This window comes from Opisthocomus hoazin, chromosome 2 (assembly GCF_030867145.1).
Source record: "Opisthocomus hoazin isolate bOpiHoa1 chromosome 2, bOpiHoa1.hap1, whole genome shotgun sequence".
In the NCBI taxonomy this organism is placed as follows: Eukaryota; Metazoa; Chordata; class Aves; order Opisthocomiformes; family Opisthocomidae; genus Opisthocomus; species Opisthocomus hoazin.
Genome location: NC_134415.1, coordinates 74,626,007 through 74,639,567, shown reverse-complemented (window position 1 = coordinate 74,639,567; position 13,561 = coordinate 74,626,007). Strand labels below are relative to the sequence as shown.

General features: G+C 45.5%; 1 protein-coding gene across 1 annotated transcript in view; it reads right to left on the bottom strand.

Annotated features, from left to right (window-relative positions):
* Positions 1-12,814, bottom strand: part of CEP85L (centrosomal protein 85L) — a 157,556-nt gene extending 144,742 nt beyond the window's left edge. Inside the window, exon 1 of the mRNA XM_009944863.2 lies at positions 12,778-12,814. Coding sequence (XP_009943165.1) covers positions 12,778-12,790 — 13 coding nt within the window. The 5' untranslated portion in view covers positions 12,791-12,814. The remainder of the gene's footprint in view (positions 1-12,777) is intronic.
* Positions 12,815-13,561: the final 747 nt, after the last annotated feature.

The window sequence follows — 13,561 nt, the reverse complement described above, 5'->3', positions numbered from 1 at the left end:
CACAAAGACATTTTAGACAGTGTTAAGTAAGTGTCTTGCTAGCTACAATGTGTGACTCCAGTTAAAAACCAGTGATGGCAACAATTGCAGTTTCTCCTTCAATCTTCTCTAATATTGCTGGGACCAAAAAAGAGATTTCCTTTTTTTGAAAGCTCTACCGTATAATTTTGGTTTCTGATTCTGTGCTCTACCTCAAAGAGTCGCAAAAAGTACGTCTAGAAGAAATTTACTCGGTGACATAGTTCATCCCCCTCCAATATATAATGAGTTTTCTTTATTTAACATTATTTTCTCCAGCATCCTCTCAAATGTCTTGAACAGTACAGCTTCTAGCACTTCTCAGGACACTAGTCTACATTCTCGCCATGATCTCAGGCAGAGCGAGTACGCTGACTTTGGGGCTGTGAAAGAACAGCCTAGGTCAGAGTAGTATCTGCGTGCTTAGAAAAAAGTAGGAATGGAATAAAAAAACCCCAAACCCTAAACCAAGACCAGGCCCTTGACATGTACCTGAGACAACGCTGCCCAGCACCTCAGGCCTCTTCTCACTTTGCACCACCCCAGAGGTTTTCCCTCTGCCACGGAGCAATGTGTCCCTCCCACAGCTGCACTCGGCCACCTCAGGGCCCAGCACCACAGTCCTGGCACAAAAGACATCTCCTGAAACCTGGCTTACCTTTGACACCACGCCTGCACGGCTCGTTCATGACTGGGAGCCGCTCTGGCGTGGAGGTTTGCAGTACCAGCGTGACCGGTAATTTGGAAATGTGAATTTCACATATTGACATTTTGCACATCTTTGGCTGGATATAAATGATGATAGAGTGGGATATCTGACCCTATTTACTGTAGCATCTGCAAACCCACTGCTTTCTAATAAGGTGCTACTTTGGTTTCCTTGACATAAAATTTTTCAGGACTTTGTACAATTGCATTAAAGAATTACCATTACTCGGTGCCGCATTTACAGAGTCACAGAATGTGAAACTGTGTCCTCACCACAAAGGTGGGCTGACATTCAGATTTTTTGGGAGAAATTTAGCCAAGATTCATGCTTTCAGGAAAGCCTGTTTAAAGTCTGTGAAGTTCAGTTTTAGTTCATCAAATGCCAGGAACCGACCTTAAAAATTTGTGTCTCAGCATTTTTTTCTGCTACTGAGTGAGCCTAAGGCTGAAGCTGCTTTCGGTGAGCTGGCATGTAGCGCTGGGTGGAGGAAGGGAACGAGCACTGGCCAGGCAGGCTCTGTAACGCACATTTCAGCCCTGCTTCACCGTTAGGGATATGGTTTGAGCACCCTCTCGCCTGCCGGTGGTGGGACCCATGGGGAACGGGTAGGGTATGGGAGGGTGCCCAGGCAGAACCTCAGCACGGAGCTGGCAGGCTCACCTTGGCTCCCACTGTTTCGGTACCACCTCGACGTGTCTCTTCCATGCAGCGCAACCCAGGCCCTTCCCCGAAGATCCCTCCCACCCTCACTAGACTGCTTCAGCCCTAAAGGGCTGTGACAGCAGTGCGCAGGTGAGGGACGAGGCACCTTATAAACCTTCTCTTGCAAAGATTAGGCTGTCTGTTAATCCACGGCTAGTTAAAATTTCTTTTGTACAATGTCTCTCACATTATCAACTGGGAAAAACCCTGCAGTTGGGACACATTCCTTTATCATCTATTATATTTAAAAGCATAGGCAAATAAAAAATAGAACTTACAAAGCCCTAAAATAGTACCTATAAGGGCTTTTCATTTGAAAACCACATAAACTGTGTCTCCCTTCTGTGAAGTTACGTGCTACAGATCACAGCAAACAAACAGAGAAGACAATTGAAAAGGACCAGGTCAAACTGAGATACATTTTCAACAGTGATAAAAATTAGGATGGGAAGACAATAAGGCAAATCTGCGTATGCATCAGGAGGAGAGACCATGGCCGACACACTGGTGGGGACAGTAGTAGCAGCAGGTCTCTTCTCCCCAGCGGCTGCCACTACAAAGGAGAGTTAGAAGGAGAGAACGATAGATTGAGTAAGGTGAGTGCTTTCTTGAGTGCTACAGCATCTTTTTTTTTCTAGATAACTTTATGTTTTAACCAAAGAGAAGAGGGTCATTCAGAATGCAGACAGTTTGTAGCAGCACAGAAAGCAACCCACTTGCAACTTCACTGGCAACTACTGCGTAAAAAGGCTTGTCTTTGTTTATACTGAGGTCATCCTGAAGAAGGAAGGAGACTTTGTATAAATGAGGACTTCCCCCAAAGCACACAACTACACATTGCTCTAGAAATTATTTGGTCATTTGGTGTGAACATCAACATGTGGCTTTTACCTTGATGCATATTTTTCCATAAATATTGGGATATTTATGTATCAGCAGCACCATTATCCTGTCAAATGACCTGTTTCTCTGGTATTATCTTGCAATGATACCAGAGTGTCATCCTGTCTGTCAGGCTGCTAGAGAGCTAGCATTATTTGCAAGTAATGTTCTTTGAAGGCTAGCTGATTTTTAGATAAAAGAGGGGATTTTTGATTGTAAGACTGTAGAGAAATTAATAGCCTTTTCAGAGAGAACTCAGAATCATAGAATCATAGAATCATTAAGGATGGAAAAGACCTCTAAGATCATCAAGTCCAACCGTCACCCCAACACCACCGTGCCTGCTAAACCACATCCCCAAGTGCCATATCTACAGTTTCTTTGAACACCTCCAGGGATGGTGACTCCACCACTTCCCTGGGCAGCCTGTTCCAATGCCTGACCACTCTTTCAGTAAAGAAATTTTTCCTGATATCCAGTTTAAACCTCCCCTGATGCAATGTGCACTTTAATAATAGGGTGGTCAAGTGTCACTTATGAGCCTCTGATAATAATATTCAAGTCCTTTCAGTCTTCTTCCATGATAAAATAAAATCGTGCTACTACAAACCCATGTGCATTGCATACTATGTGTTTTTACCCCTTCACCTCAGCATTTGCTTTTACCAGGATACTGAATTTGGTCCTGGCATTTATACATCGCAGGAAAATATTAACCCATGGAACATCCCTTTTCACAGCTATGATCTCCTAATTAAACACAAAATTAATTATCTCTGCCTTAATAGTCTTGATTAATTACAAGTTAACCTTTGTCTCCCTTCGTGTCCAATACAGGGAACTTCCTGGGGTGCTTGTTTATCCCATTAAAGCTGCTGTCCCTGAACAGTGCCTCCAAGCTATGGCCCTCCCATAGCCTGGGGAAAGAGGGACTGGTTGTCTCCACAGCAGCATTCCTGGCTCTTGCAAATAGCTCTGCATCTCCTCCAAACACACAAGCTTGGGCCGAAAAGAAAATAGACCAAAGAAAGATGCCTCCCACCTCACTACTTGGCTCCACAGTTCCTCCCTCAAGTCCCAGTGGTGTGAGCCAAAAGCTCCCTGACACACAAGAGGCAAGCAGGGCTTGGGACACATAAATGGCCGATTCCTCCAGCCAAAACACCCCATACTGCTTGAACACTGGTGGAGGAACTGTGCCTCGCATATGACAGGTTGAAAGTAGCAGAAATAACCACAGCTATTCTCTTGCATGTCTGTTAAGAGATTGAAGACTGGAACTGGGCCTTTGTGCGTCTCCGTTTAACAGCTTACAAAGAGATTTCTTTACCTCCTCTGACAACATGCTTACAATGACATGCCCAATTTATTCCATTTCAATTAGTTTTCATTATTATCCTGCTTCTATTACAAAACCACTTAGAGGCTCCAGCTGCAGTTGATGCCTGATCATATAAGAACTATGAGCACAAGAAAATAAACCTCATCTATGCAGAGAAGTGATGCTGCTTTAAGTAGCTTTAAGTGATGCTGCTTATGGGTAAGTTAGCATGCAGTAACTAGAGTGTGAATTTACAGCCCACAAGCTGGTCTGCACTAGGCTTTTACATGGTCACTGTGAAACCAGAGTAAGTTACTGTAGTATTTATTGTATATGAAGGACACCCATAAAGAATAGAGTACAAAGTAACAAATGAACTACATATTCACATCCTGGTATGCACTAATTTCTTCCATGCATCAATGTACAAGCTAAATTAGAAACCGTATGAGTTGGTGCAACCCATGTTTCCTTCTGTGCTTCATCAAAATTAAAACCAGAAGCACTAATAGGTTAAGGTAGGAACAGGAGAGGAGAGACCTGTACCCCAGCAGCCCACATGAGGATCAGCGCTCAGCTCTTCTCCCGCCCAGCTTCTCCTCTGCAGCAAAGCTCCGTGTCCTACCCCGTGGGTCTGGTGTCCAGCCCTGCTCCCTGCCTTGGCCACCCACTTTCCTGCCTTTCCAGGGCTCACTGCAGCCCAGTGATGGCCCTGGCCATAGACCAGCAGAGCAGCCTGCTTCCTGCGTCCCTTCTGACTTTCCCCTCAACTGCCCCATGATCATCACAGTTAGACAAATAAGGGAATTTCCAGTTTAGCAAACTTAATTATCTTTGATCTAAGTCTTGTCAAAAGCTTTTTCCTCCTGGTGTAACTAATGGGAAATTCCAGGAAATCATCAGTTAAACCTGACGAAAGTCTGGGTGGACATTTGGCCTGGCTGGAGACACAGACAGAGCGACCATCCAGGACAGTTCTGGAAGACATTGCCATGGTTGAGCACGCTGCTTGAAGTTTTCAGAATGCTATTTTCTGCCGGATTTTAATCCATGCTACGCAATTTTCCCCATCTCCCCAAGCCAGAGCCATGGGATCTCACCGGTTCCTGGCCCTGTGGGAGAGGGTGTGAGGCAGGTGCCATGGGCTGTGGGTGCTAGGCATGGCTTGGTCTCCAGCCCGGGACCTGTGTCCCTCCTGACACCAGTGCCAGGCAGTGAGGCCCGGCACAGTGAGCGTGGCCCTCGTGACATCCGCTCCCATCCCAGGCTTCAAAGCAGGGAATAAAAGGGGAATAAAAGCCCTGTGAGTGTTCCAAAGCAGAATCTTTCTGTCTCACTGTGCCTGTATAAGCTCAGCCTCTTGGCTGGGGCCCGTGGAGCAGCGCCAAGCGGGAATACCAACGCAGCCTTACTCATCCTCACTGTCTCTAGCAATACCGCTCACCAGAGAGGTCTTTCTTTCATATCCGTAAGATAGATTTCCAAAACAAAGGATCTAAATACACATTACTGTTCTTTTTGGATACTGTCCAGATGAACCAAATGAAAGCTTTTAAAATAAGAATATAATATAGTAAAATCACACCACTATGCTTTTAGAAATATCTGTTCAAAACTGTAAGAAATAACTGCTAGACATATCCACACACATACCAGCAGTTCTGTCATGGACACATATTTTATGGGGTTTTTTTGAGACTAACTCTTTGCTCATGTTTTTTCTGCTTGATTTCTCTCATGAGCCTGGCTGTAATTTCCCCATGCCCTGCCCCAATCTGGTCAATCACATCCTCTTCTCAGCTCCTTCCTCGCTCTAACTGTATGTCCTCTTCTGGGGTCATGCCTTCTCCTTCTGGCTCACCTTCTCACCGCCTGCCTTGCTTGGGTGTTTGCTCAGAGGAGAAGCTTCCCCTTGCTATGGGACCTCCGCACCGGTGGTCCCCTCCACTCCACTCCCCGCCATGGTGCTGCCCCTCAGCTTTGCCCCCAGGAGCTTTGGGGAGCTGGATTAATAAGCATGCACGGCGTTGTTTTGAAAGGTGTGAGCCAGTTTATGTAAAATGGAAAGAAGCACTTTTAAAGCACCATGGCCACCGTAGGAGTAAAGTCACCTCTCGGCCTGGAAGCAAAGCTCCTTTAGGAGAGTTTTTGTGCTGAAGTGCTTATAACGCTCTGTTTTGTAAATTAAAGGAAAACCAATTTCCGTTATGTGAAACTGTAGCACCCTTCTCGTCACACAAGCTTTGAATTACGTGCTGAAAGCTCCAATTGCAACCACTTGAGCGGCAGGACGGGACCAGCTACAAACTCAGCTGGCAGCAGCGGCAGGAGCATTATTTTGGCTGCTGGAAATGGCGAAGTCACGTTGGCAGAGGGGCTGTCCGAGCTCTGCCCCGCGCCGGGGCTCGGGCTGCAGATCCGGCGCGGGGGATCCCGGGGCTCCTCCACGATGCTGCCATCGCCGGGGGGCTCCGGCAGCTCCCACAGCCATCGTGCCCGCGGCCTGGCGCTTCCCCAGGAGCCCGCTGCCGCGCCGGGGCAGAAAAAAATGCCACGAGAGAAAAGTGTCTGCAAATAATGCAATCGCTCACACCCACCCCCAAAAAAGGGAAATATTTATAAGCAATTCTGCTTTTATTTATATGGTTTCCATGGTTCTACTCTGTCAGAGTCCATCTGTGCTTTCCCGGAGACAGTCCTCCTTGCGCTGCGCTTACCCTCAGCCTGGTTCGTTCATAGACTGAACAAACTGCGAGCGTGAAGAAATGTCACTCATCGAAGATGACACATTTAGCTAATTTATTGTAACACTATAACAGAGGGATAAAAAATGCAGAAAAAGTAAACGGTGACAGAAAAGACCCTCCAACTAGGCCATAACGTCTTGAGGTGCTGCTGGGTCAGGTAGTGTTTCCCGCTGGGACTTCGATCTGAGGTGTGGGTGATGAGGCTGCGGTGTGGAAGAGGGTCAGAAGAGGCCAGCCTATTTCCCTGAAGGTCGAAGGATGGCAGGAATCAGGCTAGTCCTGTGCACCGGAGGCTTTCGTTTCCTGCCCTTATGCTTGCACGACATGCACTTTGTGCGCAGCCCTTCAACCCACCCTTCAAACACCACTTCTGCAGATTTGCGCTGCTGGTACGTAGAAAACGGTGACTGCGGTGCGGGGTGTTTCCTGCAGATTAATGGCTGGGTGGGAGCTAATGGTGATCCATAAGTAAGGTGAAGGATATTAAGTCCAAACAGTCAATAAATCCTCAGGAAATGCCCTGACCTCTTTTGCTTATTGCTATTAAAAACGGAAAAAACATCCCATGCATTTTTTCTGTATGACATAGCCACCACTGGTATGCGTAGAATATATATTAGCAGATCTTTTGGCTCTCTCTCCGTGCTGTAGTCATCATCATTTGCTGTTTTGAGGGAAAGATGTGCCTATGTGCTGGGAGGAGTGAGGAAGGAAAACATTATTGCTTTGAAAGCCACAGACTGAAATTAGGGCTCAGTTTTTCATTTTCTAAAATGCCTTTATTTCCCTATAGGATCAGTTTCTTAATTCTTACTGTTGTTTACAACTTTGGGCTCCAGTCGTTCGAGCCATTTATTTCATCGCTTCCCTTGGGTAGCTCCTATTCTTTTTATCTCAGAAACTCACCAGAATGTGACTGTGTGGTGTTTGTGTGACGTATGTGTGTGTGCAGAGGAGGAAATGAGAACAGAAATGTGTCACCAGCATTTGAAAAGGATGCTGCGGTGCTAATAACCAGCAAGCAGCTCTGAATGTATATGGTAAAGGACAAAGCAGCAAAACTACTCCTTTGCTAGAAGAGGGGGTTATTAAGGAAAAAAGCTTAAAAGGAAGGTAGCTATGTCTACTTACTTCTTAGCAGTTTTACTGAGATCTTCGTCATTTTCTCCCCTGTGTATTTCATTACAGTATATGCTCCTCCTGTCAATCTGCTTTATGGACATTTTATTGACGTGCTTTTAACAGTCCCGCAGAAAGCACTTCAGCTAGTGTGAGGGCTAATAAGATTTCAACACCCTGTGTCCTTGTCCCTCACAAGACATCGCTGCACAAACTATTCCAAGGGATTCTTTCAGAGGGGACACCATGCTGTTGCACATAAATCTAAGGGCAGCAGATGGAAAAATTAAAACCATGAAGGCACTGAGTGATACAAATGAATTAAACAAGGCAGAGAAATATCATAACAAATGCTATCCTGCCACACAACTCACCAGTATTTTAAAGATAATGCTATTATATTTCCACCAGAGCCAGCAGTAGATGCAATAATCTTTGGATGAGCTCCTCTGCCTCCTGGCAGATTGTTGAGAAGGAGATGGAGGCACGACCAACACCTGAAGTTACTCTGAGGGTGATGAAGGCACAGTGTAGTCCAGCCCCAATTTAGGTATTGATGATGCACATTGGAAAATATCTTCTCTTTTAAAGCTTTGGTAGCAGCGTTTCAGATTCAAGGCAAATGCTAGGTCTATATTATTAGAGCAACTTTGGTTATAGGGCCAGGGAGAGCTGCAAGATGTAACAGATCTGGTCCAGTCATTTATAGGTGGAACTAAATTGCAGCACATGCCACTCTTTCTGTCCTTTTCACTAATCCTCTTTGCTCTCTCAACACTATTCACAAATGCTAAGTTCACTGACAGCAAAGCTTGCTTTTTCGCATGGTGTTTCACAGAGTTTCTCCATACATTCCCAGGGACTTGCAAACCACAGGTTGAAAATCATTAATCTCTGCCTTTGCAGACACCTTGCACAAGCTAAGACCATCCCTGCTGCACAATCCCTTGTGGCTTCCTTAAACAATTGCCATCATGTGTGATCAAGCTGCCTTTGCACAGAAGATGATGCACATCAGCCACACCACTGCCTTGTTAATAGCCGTGCAATTCTCACCCTCTCCGTTGCAGAAGGCCACTGTTTTTGCCATGCCTTGTACGCACTGACCAGCAGTTCAAGTAATTCACCAGTCGGAGGAAGCTGTTGACTTCACTCTTCAAACCTATATTCTCTGTGTTTACAAAACAAATCTTCTTGTGCTGTTATAACTCCATTAATGAGTTTCTCCCGGAAGGCTAGGGAAGCACTGGGAGATAACAGATACCCTACCTACTGCCAGTCATCACCTTGAACCCGTTGCTTAGCCTGTGCTGTTTCTCAAGACCACTGATCTTACCACACCCGGGATGTTTTCAGGAGCCACCCTTACCTACCCCCAGGGGTTCCAGAGCAGTGCTTTGTGAACCACAAAGCGCTTTACTAAGGCAGACCAAGCAGGTCACAGCTGTCAAGTCTTGTCAGCTCCAGGCACTGAGCACTGGACTGCTCCTCAGACACACTCCTCTGTACTGTGAAACTTTTGAGAGGACTTAATTTCAACGATCAGCCATCTCACTGCGACTTGTGCAGCTTGGCAGCTCACCTTTCTTAGGCACTATCCACAGAACTGACTTTCCTAATTCTTTATTTATTTTGTTTTATTTTTTTTCTGCGTACTGGGTAGTACATGTGACTTCCTGAACAGAACAGCTCCTCCTCCTCGGGATCATCTTGCTCAGAACCATCCACTGTTTGGACCTTTTTTCCTGGTGATTTCTGGACGACACTCTTAACCTCCTCCGGTACAATGCAATCCCCATCACCATCCTGCTTGTAAGGGTCTATATTTTGAATATTGTGTTGTCTTTAGGGTGCCTTTTCCCGAGACCATCAAATGTTCAGCATTGGTGATCTAGACTCTGCCTTGTAGTACTTTCTTCTTAGTCCTTATTATTTTGAATACCTCTCTCAGCTTGAAAAATCTGATGATAATTCTGCAATTTCAAAGTTCCTGGCAAATTGGTGTATTTCCACCTTAGGTGTTTGCTTGCTTTTTCTGCAAAGTTTTGGAGGTTTTCCCACTCATAGTATGTGTGCCTCTTCAGAGTGTCCACTGCCTCTGCCTTTTCGCAGGCTGGGGTATCTTCTAATTCCAAGGGTACCTTTGCCACTTTCGTAGCATATTCAAGGCAGAACTTTTCAGGGCTAATTTAATTGCCTGTAGATACTCCTCTGCGCTTTGTTCTGGGCACATGCCAAAAGCTTGCATCTCACTGTCTTCTCACAACCCAGTTTTGTCATAGGTCTTTCTGGCATCTTCTGTTAATATCTTGATTTGCCTTCGCTGCTCAAGCTGCTATAAAGCAACAGGAGATTTCCTGGAAACTTTGTCACTGAGATAATCAAGGGGCAAGTGAATTTTCAGGGAAGAGTCACTCGTGATACTGTCAATACCAGGTGGAATATCTTAGGTCAATTTTCTATTTAGCTTGAACATTATAATGCACATGCAGATGCTGTCGTAGAAGCTTTTGAAGAGAAATAGTCATTCACTTTTTAGTTTCTAGCTCCACAGCTGCACTTACTCCTGCAAGCTGCCAGCATCTGGATATTCCAGTCAGCACTCAATACACAAACATCTCTCTCACGCTGCTCTCTAGACCCTTGCCCTCGTAATGGAACGATTTGATCTCCTGAAGCATACAGGTAATATGACTGGATTTCATGCAGGTGAAGTACACAACAGACACAGAACAGCTAGCCTCTGAGCTCCTCCAGCACCTTTGGAAGGTCTTCAGAAACAGAACCTGTATGTGACAGAGTCATGGTGGTCTAGGAGAACACTCTGCTTATCAGTTCCAAACATCACTAACTTATAACAAAAACCTAAATTTTAAAAACCCCAAAACTAAAACTTCAGAGACACATTACAAAATAAATGAAGATTTTTACTTTGTATAATATTGTTCTGTATAAACTCTTTGCAGAAGCATCTAGTTCAGAATAGGCATGACTTTTATGAAAAGTACAACAAAAAATCTAATCTTAACTTACATACCCTATGATAAAAAAACATTTTGTGAGTTGGAGGAGCACTGGGCAGAGGAGACAAGCACAGAATCATATGGCAAACCAAAGGCATTATTCATTATTTAGTAGACCTTCTGTAATACAACTCTGAACATCATTGACTTATTTATGAAGTGCAGTAAGAAAGAAATGGAATACGTGTGTGAAGAAAATAAGGTTTCATATTCAACTAATATGCTAGCTAAAATTGAAACTAACAAACATGAGCTGAAAAGATGCCATAATGTTCTCAGCTACTACTTGGGAAACATTAACTGAAAAACACCAAAGCGACTGAAGGAAGGCGCGTATGGTAACTCCGAAAGATGACACCCAGCTTCTGGTTTCTCAGGCCACCGGAGAGCTTGTGTGTTTCAGGCCGCAGGAATAAGAGCTCCGCTCTGCATGAAACTCATCCTTCTCCTGAGCGTTCACGGCGAACCATCCACACCATTGCCAGACTTGGCACTGACAGAGATTTGGGCTGGCACCACCAGCACTAAGCTACAATAATCCTTTGAAATAAAACTTGCCACCAGGCAGCAGGAAGGTGGCTCAGAATGCGAGATCCTGTTCTCCACACTTGCCTGGCCGTGAGACCCTGCTGACACTGTCAGCGGTGATGCAACGAGTGCCAAGGCTGATGGCAGCTGAGATACCTAAGATGGCCTCGCAGGTCGCCTGAAGGACAGTGTAATGCCCAAGGGCTCTGCTTTTGTCTCTGCTTTATCTCAGAAATGGAAATCAGTCCCTATTACCAAGGCTGCCATCATAAGTCTCTGGATCTCGTGATTCTTCACGTAAACTTCAGGGATCATTTCGGGCCTTCACATGTCGCTTCATAGCCAGTTAATGATGCTTGAAGTTAGTGTCAGTGTATAGGGGAGTATTCTAGTTTGCTTAACCTTGAGCAGAATGAATCTTTAAAGTGACGATACAAAGAAACCTAAAGTGTTGCTGGTGAGCGTACAGTTAAATAATTTATTTTCTCTATTATTCATTTCACACACTAAACCATAATAATTTTTGCTCTAATTGCTTGCATTTGCTACTTTTCAAGTTAGTAGCTTTCTTTCCTTTTCTAAGTCTCACTTTTTCTGGAAGTGACAATGGAACAGCTGAGTAAACTTGAACTTAAAAACTGATCAGAGATGTGTTAAAGAAACGAAAACTTGCTGGGTGAGCGGAGAGAGGAGTGTCATGGGTGGTTTATCGGTTTTAAAGAGCGGTGGTTCGTGCCAGCAATGGTTTCCAAACATTCAGACACAGAGGAAATCTCAGAGTGCAAAGAACGCGCCGAGGCTCTCTGCTCTCCTGTGGCCTGAAAAGAACAGCCTCTACGGCTCGCTCTGCCTTGGCTTAGTTCCCGCGTTACCAGCAAAACAACTGCCTAGCAACCCAGCTTTTCCCACAACATTTCCTCGCACGCGTTGTGTGCCCAGAAAAAAGTATGGCACCTAATATTCTCACTGGATAATCCCCTTATTTGAGAGCTACATTCAACCCTCTGTACACACGGGAGCTGTAACTAGCAAGGCAATTGCTGTCATGACCGACAGCCCGGGCGAAGCCAAGCCGGTCCTGCCTGTGCTGCAGGCAACGCAGCAGCGCTCTGCGCCCTGAGCAGGTTGTCTGTGCATCGGACAGGCAGCAAACTTGCTGCTTCCCTCCACCACGTTTCCCCTAACAAAGGCAGGAAGCCGCGGCTGTTAGCGAAAAGGTACAGATACCCTTCCTGCCGAAAAGCCTGGTTTGCGAGCAGCGAGGGAGCTCTCTAGCACACACTTCGCAACTGTTGGAAGAGTCCATCTGAAGGCATAAATAATTCAGTGCTTTAAAAAATGTGCTGGTTTGAACACATGAAACTGCCTTCTCAGTTACCGCTTTTAAGGAACATTTACAGTCATGCAGTAGATTTACTAACAGTTACATTTTCTTATCTGACATCCCAGCTGCAGCAGCATCTTGCAACTGAATATTTCAGCTACTTTCCTGACAGTTTCAGCACCACCAAAAGAAAGAGCTGCCTTGAACCTTCTGCAGCTGTTTCTGAGCTCTGTGCCAAGAGGACTGCAGAATACCTGACTTTGCCCACATGTTGTCTGCAAGCACGAGCCTGCTCATCCCTCCGACAGACAGCACCGTTTGAGAAGCGCTGTAAATAAGCTCTAACCTGCATAATTAATACAGTACCTTTAAGCAAACGCGCAGAAATTAAGGCAGCAACTTACTTGCCGTCTTCATGACTTCCTCAGGAACATTGTCTTTTCAAATGAGTGTGACAGGAAATTGCGGTAATTACGGGCAAGCTGCGCGCCTGCAGCTCCAACCACCCGCCGCAAAGTGCAGAGGCACTCAGCGCTGGGTCGGTAAGCAACAGCCGACAGCCGCCTCCCCTTCTTCTTGTACTTTGCATGTAAATCTCGAACAGGCGCCGTGCGGAGAGCGGTGGCTTTAACACAGATCCGTGTGAAATACGTTGGCAAAAAGGCTGTGTTGCTGATGAGAGCTCTACGCTCGGAACAGCGATACTTCACCTCTGTGAAGAGCTCTGAGACCTACAGATGAAAAGCATCCTAGGTGTGCTATCATTTATTACTGATTTTATGTGGACAGGTGTTCACTGTCTTAATTAAAGGCAATACAGACCTTTTACTTCCTTTTTGTCACATAGGGATGAACTTGGACCTCTCTTGCCCTGTCTTTTGCTGCAGCGTGGCAGAGAAGAGATGTGCCCACTCACGGGTCGAGTAACTCCAAAGACAGCTCCCCATGCCCTTGCATTCTCAGCTGAGGCAGAACTTTGTCCGTAGTGAATCAGGACCCTGCTCCTACCTTCTTCTTACAACAGGGTTTCATACTAGGGCAGGCAGCTAGCTGAAACCGTGCCAGCGTCCCACAGCCTTTAAAACAGGAACTACGATCTCTTTTGTGTTTCTGAATTAGCATCTGACAGATGCAGAAAGCTGCCATTAATATCCAGCTCACAGAAATGTGCATGTAAGGCTGTGAACT